Source organism: Drosophila nasuta, chromosome 2L (assembly GCF_023558535.2).
Source record: "Drosophila nasuta strain 15112-1781.00 chromosome 2L, ASM2355853v1, whole genome shotgun sequence".
NCBI lineage: Eukaryota > Metazoa > Arthropoda > Insecta > Diptera > Drosophilidae > Drosophila > Drosophila nasuta.
The window spans coordinates 12,369,378-12,380,017 of NC_083455.1; the positions used below are offsets into that span (position 1 = coordinate 12,369,378).

The 10,640-nt window shown below is 40.6% G+C and overlaps 1 protein-coding gene across 1 annotated transcript; it reads right to left on the reverse strand.

Annotated features, from left to right (window-relative positions):
* Nucleotides 1-463: 463 nt before the first annotated feature.
* On the reverse strand, nucleotides 464-8,705 carry LOC132787126 (THO complex subunit 2). The gene is made up of 13 exons (XM_060794032.1): nucleotides 8,356-8,705; nucleotides 8,055-8,223; nucleotides 7,742-7,989; nucleotides 7,282-7,415; nucleotides 6,072-7,222; nucleotides 5,272-6,009; nucleotides 4,912-5,196; nucleotides 4,548-4,856; nucleotides 2,940-4,332; nucleotides 2,835-2,878; nucleotides 840-1,014; nucleotides 739-782; nucleotides 464-674 (listed from the first exon to the last, which is right to left on the reverse strand). Exons 1-13 carry the CDS (start codon nucleotides 8,565-8,567, stop codon nucleotides 549-551), a joined length of 5,028 nt encoding a protein of 1,675 aa, XP_060650015.1. The 5' UTR covers nucleotides 8,568-8,705; the 3' UTR covers nucleotides 464-548.
* Nucleotides 8,706-10,640: the final 1,935 nt, after the last annotated feature.

Here is a 10,640-nt window from a genome sequence, read left to right on the forward strand (position 1 = left end):
CAGCCGATATGCGATATATCCTACACGCATACACAATGGAAAAGAAATGTACTAAATTTGCCACCACACGTTATCTAGGGCTGGCAAGCAACAGGCAAATTTATCGGTAAGTCGATACATTGTCATCGGCTGAGCGCATAATTGAATACAGCGTAATAATGAATTCCTTTCATTCATTTCTCTTAAATTGTTTGCTACTTGCTTTAATTCAGTAATACAGTGAGTTTCACGATTTCTCGGAATACAGAACAAAATATTGAACATTTTATAAAAATTGTGATTGTATTTGAAGATCTCATTAACTTTTTGCAACTTGGTATGATATTATATGTTTAGTTGAAGGCATGCTGTCTGAGCATTAATTTAAAACCAGTTGCTACGAATTTGTGTAATTAGTTTTATAATCTTAGGATTATCTCATAATTTTTAAAACTTGTTACGAAATATTGTGGATCCATTAGAATTTAGTAAATAAAATTGTAATCATTTTTATTTTTTAAATCAAATGCACTTCACAATGTGGGAATATCGAACTTTCCAACATTCGTTCAGTAATTAATTCTCGATGAGCGTGATGTCTTCGATATGCTGCTGTACTGTCGATCATCGCCTCGCGAACTGCCGCCACGATCCCGATCAAATTTCTCATGTGAACGCTCCCGTGATGATTTCTCCTATAGAATAAAAAAATAGAGATTAACTAAAGATGTCTGCATCTGCATTTGCATTGCAACTTACTCTATGTCGATCCCGTTCGCGCATATCATCCTCGCCGTTTTGTGCTGAAAATCGATCATTCTTGAATGTCTTGACTAAAAATTCGATCGAACTTGTCTCACCTTCACGCCTCCGCTTGTGTTCACCGCTGTTCGCCTCATCATTGCGATCCCTCTTACGGCCCAGCTTGCGATCCTTGCGTGCATCGCGCTCCTCGTCGGACAGCTTATCTTTGTTGCGCTCTTTGGTTTTGAGGCCTCGTGCTTTCTTCACACTATCTACGAGCTCCTCAACCTTCTGCAATGGCATAAGATTAATAGTGAAAGGGCCAAACAAGGCAAATACAGTTTACAAATTGTTTTCTTTTGTAGTATAAATATGTAACCAACTTAAAAATTTAAATTAAATCATAAAACGTAATCAAGTGGCATCCTAAAAACCTTTTGCATGGACCCTCCGTTGGATACCCATAACTTCTCATTCCCTACCCTTGTTGATTGCCCAAGCCAATCACTTACCCGTCCGCACACAATCAAGATCAACGGATTACAACTAAACTGCAGCCACAGTAATTCGATGGTTGGACTGGCTGGTTGAAGAGTCAGGAATCAGCAAAGACAGGGTTCAGCAAATTGGTGTGTGCCTCATATTTATGGAAGGTTGTTGTGGTTTTGAGTTTTTGGCATTTTACTGCAGGCATTAAGAGTAGCTCCGCGTCAGGAAAATTGTTGATTGAACAGTGTTGTTATGCAGCTCCATATTATTTGGAATCCAGGATTGAAGTCTTTTGCATTCTCATCCAAACTTTAAATAGTCATCGTGTAATGGAATATCGCTTGATTGATGATTTTTGATAGATTATTTAAAACAGTCATCGGAATGGTTTGAGGAATGTTTGTTGATTATCCAAATAATGGCAAGTTCTGGTTTGATATTAGAGTTGCATCATTGAGTATAAGTTTACATTGAACATAGTTTTCTTCACTCAATGTCGGTGGTCATCTCTCCTTAGGAAAACGTTGAATTCCCTCTTTCATCGAGTATAAGTTGAATACTGATGTAAGTTTGCATCTTTTTAGTTTTAGTTAAATTATTTCACAGTTGAAAATTTGACGTCTTGGAATTGATTTAAATATTGTAGGCTTGGGGTTGATTTAAAGTTTGTCGTCTAATTGCATTGTGATAATTTTTAAGATCAACTGTCTCTTGTTATTTGATATGTTAAACGTTCTTGAATTGACGATTAACATCATCAGTCAATTGGTGTTCACAGGTTTTAACGGGTCTATTCTGTCGCTGAAGGTGCATTTCACTGATTCTCTATAGCATCAGCTAGATCCATATTTAACATGATGATTGTCAGTTTCTATTCAGTAGTTGAAGGTGCACTTCATAAACTTGTTGATGATTCTCAGTAGCATCAGCTCGATCCATGTTTAACGTGATGATTGCCTTTTGTTTATTGTTGTTGATTTTTAGAAGTAGGACGGCTTCTTCTGTACTGCTCCCCATTGGATATACATGTTCCGCTATAGAACTTCAATTTAGATTATACTGAAGTTCATTTTAGATTATCATTTTGATAATTGTCGTCACAGCTTCTTCGTAGATTAAATTATGTGTTGTGTTTGTTGTTTCAATATTGTTCCACGTGAGGTTTGATAATTAATCCATTTTTCATCAGCCTTGTAGTTTATCGATGGCCTTCAGAACTCCATTTGTCGTCGACATCATCTTGACTAGGGCATCTTTGTGGTCCAGCTTACTTAACTAACTAACAGCTAACTACATAACAATTCGAATTTAATTCAAAGTAATTTAAACTCGTATTTACAGTTCAACTGTGCTTAAAAATTAACTAGTCTAATTAATAACTAGGCATATAAATTCCCCAATTTAATATTAAAAACACCACTGTTAACTAAGACGGGGGACGAAATCCAATAATGTCCAGTTATGGATAATGCACGGGCTGATTCTGGATTTGACATCTATAGCCTCTAGATCGCATCTCACTTATACAGTTTTAGTTAAGGTTTGTTTTTGTGTGTTGATTCTGCCCTCCACGGGTTGTCGTTGTCTTAGCGTAGAAATGTATGCGACCATATGTTACTAACCTTTGAACTGCTTGATGATGATTCCAATTTGCGACGTTTTGAATCTGTCCAAATAAGTAAAGACATTCGTTACAATGAAGTTTAATATACCAAAAGCGTGCTTACCTTTTTCGTATTCAATTGTCTCGTGACTGCGTCGATGTTGAAGTGAACCATTGCTGTCATTAGACACTGAGCTGAGATCCCGATCACGCTCACGTTCCCGCTGACGTCCCTCGTACTCATCGTAGTGGCGATGCTGCTGCTGCTCCAGCTGCTGATTCGAATTGCTAATCGATACCAGATCAACTGTTTCTAGCTCATGGCGATGCTGACTGCGCTCCTCGCGACGTGTTGACTTCTCACGTTGCTTCAGCTCATCGAGACGGTCGCGTTCGCGCTGAGCTCGCTCTCGTGCCCGCTGCTGTAGCTCCGCCTCGGTGCGCTCCTTATTGCTGTTGCTGTTGTTACGATTGCTCTCACGCTGCGAGCTTCGTGTGCTGCTAATGCTGTGACGTTCTTCGCGCTCTCGGTTTCGCTCACGTTCGCTGCGTTCTCGTTCGCGATCGCGCTCGAGTTCACGACTGTGTCGCTCGCTGGCAACGTTGCCATTGCCATTGCCGTTGCTCTGGCTGTTGCTGCTGTTCGAGTGCTGCTCCTCCTTGGCGTCTAGGCTGCGACTGCTGCTCGACTGCAGCGTCACGGCTTCACGTTTGCTCTCTCGTTCGCTCGCAGCTGGCGCAGACACCGATTTGGATAAGCTAATGGTTGAGCTGCTGCTTTCAACTTTGCCAGTCTTCGATTCTCCGCGTGCTGCTGCCGCTGTTGACTTGGCTTCCGGCTCTTTGCTGTTGCCTGCTGCCGTTGATGGCGATGTCGTCGCTGACGTTGCTGCTGCCGTCGTCGTCGTTGTTGTTGTCGTTGCCTTGGCATCGTTGGCCACCACCTTGACTTGAGCTGGACCAGGCAACGTTGTGGGCGTGGGCGGCGACTCTTTCGCCGCCCGCTCAGCCACCTGATGGAAATCACTCTCTTTGAACATGTGCGGTGTCTTCTGCTTCAGCTGGCCAATGTAACTGGAGGCAATGGCAAACAAATCCGGTCGCTTTGTCTTCTCCTCCTCACGCACTTTGTCCACCTTGCGTTCAATAATCTGTGCCAGCTTCGACAGCACCGGATAGTGTGGAAGTATACGCATTAGGATAATTAAAGCATTGCGTATTTGCATAAAATCCTTCGAATCCAAACAGAAAACAATTGCCTTGGTAATCTTGTAGTGCCACTTGTGGCACACATGACGATAGTTCTCATATCCCACATGATCGTTGGCCTCGGAGAATTGATTGCTAACCCGGAACTTGGTCACAAAGCCCGGATAATTGGCGCATTCCTTGTTGAAAACAGCTTGATCTGCATGCCAACGCATCACGGTCTCCAACATGGCGCAGAGAAAGCGACCGTAACGCGTTGCTTCACCCTCCGTGCACGACGTCACCGAGTACGTAATGTCGCAAAAGAGCTGCGCAAAAGAAAGTATCAAGAATAAAATAAAGTTTGAGTAATAGTAATAAGAATTTAAATTAAATTTCATGTGAAGCAAATTATTAATAATAATTAGTTAATATACAAAAAAGATTAGATTTTAAATGTTTAGTTCAAAACAAGGAATCATTATAATTGTCGCTTGATTGAGACAGCAGCATGTCACGTGCTTTCAAGCAACTGATAACTCACCCGATCATAACACAGCAGCGTGGAGAAATTGGAGGTCTTGAGGTTGTGTATGGTCTGTACAAACTTAGCGCAATACAGCGCGTCCAGGGCAGTAAAGGTGCAGCGCGGAAAGAGGCACAACTGCAGGAACTGTGTGATTGTATCGTTCTTGGCGGATTTAGCCGAACGCAACAGGAACCAGCCGTCCTTTTGTTCCTGCAATCGTTGCAATATCTTGTCCACATGTTCGTGCTGCTTTTTGCGCTCATCGTTGAGCTTCTCCATCAGAGCTATGTAGCGCTCCTGTTCCTTCTTATTCTTCGACTGATTCTGCAAGCGATAAGCATAATTATAAATGAAGATTTTAAAGGACACACTTTCTTACCGAATCCTTAACATCAGCTGCTTGTTGTGCCAACTGCTTGAGCTTGCCTATTTCGCGCTGATAGATCTCATTGGGCACATGCAGATCGTACATGCTCAGACTCCAGAATGTGACCAGAAATTGCGGACTAATGTCCTCCCACACTTTTGAACTGTGCAATGGGCGCACCGACTCCACAATGGGGTTCATAATCAGCTGCGTGGCATCCAGATACTTTTGCAGCTTCTGTGTGGTGGTCAGTTTCTTGGCATTGGGATCTGCTTTACGCAGTTGATCGTACTTTTGCTGCAAATCGAAAACGCATTAAAGATAGATAAAAATCTTTCACCTCTTCTACTTAAAGAATCATATTCCACTTACATTAATTTGATGCGTGAACATGGGACGCGCCAGAAAGAAGGCAACATCCGTGTTGATGTGATATTCGCGCAACATGGTAATAATGGAAGGCAAACGCTCGACATACTCGTCCACAGAGTACGAGGAGCCAAGGAATGTGCCAAACTGCACCAAGGCATCCTGGCACTGATCATACAGACTGCCCACCAGTTTCAGATGGCTATGCGCAGCGGTCTCGCGATAAATAACACAATGCTTCTGCTGTGCCATTAGCAGACACAGCGTCACAGCGAGATCATTGTTGGCCAAAGCCTCCTTCAAGCGATTCGATGACTTTTTAGTGTTGCGCACCTGACTAAAGTAGCCCGCCTCGCCGCGCAACTGTTCGCCACCACAAAGCGCCTGCAGCTGATCGTTGGTCATCTCCTCGCACGACTCGACGCCAGCCATTTTGTGCACAATTTCACGTAGCACCAACAGATCGAGACTCTTCTGTGATTTTAATTGATTGGCCACATATTGCAGCAGTCCGCTCATCTCGATGCTGTACTTTTTGTAAATAGTGCCGCAAAACGAGGCGAGACTCTGCAGCCACAGAGAGAGCGAGGTGCCGTCATCCTTGAAGCGTCCACGCGACGTCATAGCCAGTGATTCAATGATGCAGTAGCCCAAGCAGTCAAACGACAAGGCTGTTAGGTATTTGAGCATGTCGCAAACGGGACCAATTAAATTGTCATAAATTTGTATCTGCACAAGGATCTAAAAGATCGAAAAGAACTCGAATTAGATAAGAATTTAGATACAGTTAAGCCAACACTTACATAATCGAAGAGCAGTCCAGGCGCACAATGACTGTACTTGCCCACAAGACGTCCAAAGGGCTTCACATTCTCCTTGCTAAGGCGCTTCATTAGCGCCTTGATGTCACGCTGCCCAAGTCCGCAGCGTCGTATCAGATTCGGATGCAATTGATAGCTGTCGTTCTTCCAGCGCGCATACATACTGTAGCGTAAGTGATACGGAAAGAATTTGAGCACAGCCCAAATCTCCTCAGACATAGAACAATTGCTGTCCAAATATAAAAGCGATGGCAAAATGCTCGAATCCAGACAACTAATTATATCATAATAACTCTGCTCGGCATCCGTATTTGGTGCAGGGCCATTCAAGCTATCCACCCCCATGTCGAGCAGTATTTTAGCCATAATGCGCACCAGTTTGTACATCAACACGGTGTCGCAGTGCATCGCTGGTCCCAGCACATTGGCCATGGGCCATGTGTATTTGCGCAGATCGTTGAATTCACGCGCCTGTAACTTGGCCACCAGGCTGGCATCTTCGTAGAGGCGGCTGCGACTAGGTTTGCGTCCAGCGGGCGCCTTGAAACACTTTTTGTAGTAAATCTGCTCCACAGAGAGGTGCACCAGCTCGACAATGGCACGCGCTATGGGCTCCTGCACCACAACCGCTTGATCTGGCAGCTTTTGTATGATTTTATGCGCATTCTCCCAGTCGCCAACCTTAAGCAATGCTTCGCATAGTCCAAACTTTTGATTCATGTTGTATTTGTCCTCATCGAACTTTTTTATGCTGGGCGGAGCCACTGGTTCCTTATCATCCTCCTTCTTGTTTGTGGCAATCACATGCAGTTTGCGCACCATTTCTCTGGCGTCCGCGAGCTCTTGCTCCCAATCGGCGCGAATGCTGCCATCATTTGGCGATAGCCACACATAAACATCATTTAGTTCAATGACGCCATGCTTTAGCAGCAAGGCGCACATGTGATACAGCGAGCGTGGCGTCCGAGCGGCTTTAAAGTGGCAAAACTTGTAACCTAGCACTTCACAAATAATGGCACCTGTGGGCATATAGCTGCGCAGCAGCGGTATAAACAGCTTCCAGCGATCGGGGCGCGTCTCAAACGACTCAATAATGATGTCCAGGACGCGATTGGGATCCAGATTGAAGCAACCTAAAAGAGGTGAAAGATTCAATCGAATTTATATAGCAAAATAGGGGCACATTACTTACCGATCAATGATTTGATTATGTCCATAATCGTTTCGGGAGTCGTGTGCTCCTCAAAGTCCTGATTGAGCTCCGTGATGAGCTTGGCAAAGCCTTCGCTCTCCTCGCGAAACAAATTGAACCGACGCTGCTTGTAGCTGCAAACAAATGGGTTATTAATATTTATACAAAATTTTGTTCAGCCTTAATTAAAAGTCAATCAATTTACAATTTGCTACATATTTTTCTTCGTTAAGCCAAATTAAGAGACAAGCCAAAGTATGTTCTTAAGACAGTGCTTATCGAAGACACATATTAACATATTTTAGCATTATATTAAGAAAATTAAGCGTAAATTATAATTTAAAATATGCTTCGTTAAGCTATGTCAAGAGACAAACCCACAGCATCTCTTTTGACCAGTGCTTAACTAGTACTTTAAGACCTAACTTAACTACAAAATACTTTGCATGAGATTACTTACTAGAGCTTGGTCTTCACTTTGATGAACTTGGTGTAAAAGCTTTTGTTCTTCACAATGCCCACTTCCTGCAGGGTATCGATCTCGAGACGCTCCTTCAGCAGACTTTCGGGCAGCACTTTATCCAGATCCTTCACGATTTGGACAAAACCATGGCGCTCTTCCTGCAATCCATCGGTCATCAGCGACGTTTCGCTATCCAGTATATTGACCACATCCAGTATTAGACTGGGAAACTCTTTGTGTAGCGCCTAAAAACAAGTGTTTGGAATTTGAGTTAATTGAAGTAGTGTTGCAAAGCATTTTATTGACATACCACCACATCGCCGAGTACGTGTAGCAGCACATCTTTCTTGATCTTGTAGCGCAATGCTTGCCACAACAGCTCGTAGATGGCATTCGAAATGCCATGCTTAAAGGCGCCATCACGATCGAAAACAGGACTCTCGGCGTCATCCTGCAGCTGTTGTTTTAGGTATTTCAAACTAAAACGAACGTGAAAATATTGTTGTTTGTATATTTATGAAGTAGTTGGATTGTTATTGTTGTTGTTGTTGGTATGATTGTGGTTGTTGCTGCAGCGCGCACATTAATTTTTTCATTTATTTAACACGTACAATTCACTGCGACCCGTTTTATCGAAATGCTTAAAGATCTCTGCATTTAGCAGAGATTCGCCGCCACCGCCATTCGTTTCTAGCATGGTCGCATCAGCCGCTGCTGTTGTTGTTGTTGCTGAAGTCGCGGTCACTGCAGTCGCCGCCGCATCATTTTCCGCAGTTCCTCCCGTCACACTGTGACTTTTTGATAATTTCTTCAAGCGACGCATGCAAACCACTTATGTAAACACGCCGGTAAAACGCTTGAGTTGCACTTTTAGTTAAATGCTTTAATGTTTATTTTGTTAAAATTTACACAATTTTCACACTTTTTCTACGCTTTTTTGAGTGGAAGAGATGTGTGTGTGAGAACACATATGTGTATATCGATACAACAAAAAATCTATCGAACCAGGGCTGCGTACACTTGAAACGTTGCGAAGTGAAACAGCTGTACTGTATTTTTAAATACTAAAAAAATTAAATAAAAATGTTCACTTTGAATATAAATAATAATAAATAAAATACTATAAATAACGATCATATTTAATGTGCTACATTAGTAGAGTTAAATAACGAAATATACCAGCTTGAGACGGTTCCTATATTTCGCTTATTAACAAAATATACTAGTGCGGTATATTGCGTCACATTGTTATATAAGGGCACACTGTTATTTATTGTATTCTTTTTCAAATGTACAAATATTTGTAAAAAATTAATTAAAATTATGAAATAAATCGAATTAAATTAATTGGCGAATTTAAAAAAATATTTTGTGAAGGAATATGAAATATTTTTATATTTTTTTATTGTTAGAAAATATTTTGTATCAATATTGTTTTTTTTAATGTGTATTAAAGTAAGCATATTTTAAATCACTCAAAAGACATTTAATTGGACATAAAATTCTTTCACATCCCACATTTTATTATTTGTTTGCGTTATGCCTCTTGACAGCATGTATTAGATAGAAATGTTTTCTTAATTTATTAAAACTAAATAATTTATTTATTATCAGCACATTTTGACAGCCCAAAAATGTATGATCTTTATTTAAGGATATTTAAATAAACATTTTTTTCAACTATTACAATTACAATTTTATGTGTTTTAATAAATATAGTTTATTGTAATACATTTCTATAGTTAACAAACTTTGTTAATTGGCCAGCAATTTATTTATAATTTTTGCAAAGTAAAATATGTCAAAGAAAATTAAAGATTGATATATTTTAGGGGAAGACCATGTATAAAAAAACGTACAATTATTTTAAATATACAATAGTCTATATACCATAAATATTTAAAAATGAAATTAATAAAAGAGAATTATCAAATTTCAATTGCTTTGATTCAAATCTTGGCAAAAATTACTTCATGTAGTGCTTGTAAACTGTTGTTGGTCACGAATAAAAAAATCAATGATTAATTAATATGATTTATGCTAGTTGCCATGCGTTTAACTTTATCTGGCCTCTTATTAAATCAATTACCCATGTTTGTGCATGTGTTGGTTGTGTCAAAGGCGTCTCGGACACGGATGGAATTGGTCACGTTAACATGCCGCGTACGTCGAGCTCATAAAAATTGCTAATTGGTAGCAACTTCTCTTTGGGGCACAGTGACGCTGCTGGTGGCAAGCTAGTTATGAGGGGTGCAACACACGAAAAAAAAAAAAAACATGTACGAGTATGTAGTTCATACCTCAAAGTGAACCGCAAGTGCTGTTCGTCCTGAATAACTGGCTGAATTCCGAGTTGGCTTTTGTCCGTGTTGTTTCATGCATACATATATGCGATGCGTGATTGGCCGGCAAAGAGAGTCCAGAGTTTGCCCTATACATCTCGAACTCGTATCTGTTGGCTGTGTTAAATATGCAAAAACACGCTGAAAAGCCACCGATTCAAATCGAAAATACAATATACAAAATGCAAGTATTCGCCCCACTAGCTGAATTTTTGTATTGACCACTGCAAAAGGCGTTGGCAAACAATGCAAAAACAATTTGATAACGAAGGGCTTTTTCACCATTTTTGGCTGTTCGGAGTTGGTGGAAAATCGGTTCAAAAGTTTGGATCAATATTGAAAAATCAAACCTTAGAAAACTGTAATATCTTTAAAGGTTAAAGGTTTAAGGTCAATAAGGTCAATAAGCTGCATTCTTTTTGTTAGGTTTATAAAAAGTTAGAAAAGAATTATTTGATTTTATTAAGTTAATAAATAGGTTCAAATAAGAGATTCAAGTTTTGAGCAACATTTAAATATGAAGGTGATTCATAGCTTTTTTTAAATTTAAAATA

What these genes read in the sequence shown, in the direction of transcription:
- LOC132787126 (XM_060794032.1), bottom strand. Translation starts at nt 8,567, where the DNA reads ATGCGTCGCTTGAAGAAATTATCAAAAAGTCACAGTGTGACGGGAGGA. An exon ending in CTGGACTGCTCTTCGATTAT is followed by an intron (nt 6,010 to 6,071) that starts GTAAGTGTTGGC and finishes TCGATCTTTTAG; the next exon opens with ATCCTTGTGCAGATACAAAT. An exon ending in CATCATCAAGCAGTTCAAAG is followed by an intron (nt 1,015 to 2,834) that starts GTTAGTAACATA and finishes ATGCCATTGCAG; the next exon opens with AAGGTTGAGGAGCTCGTAGA.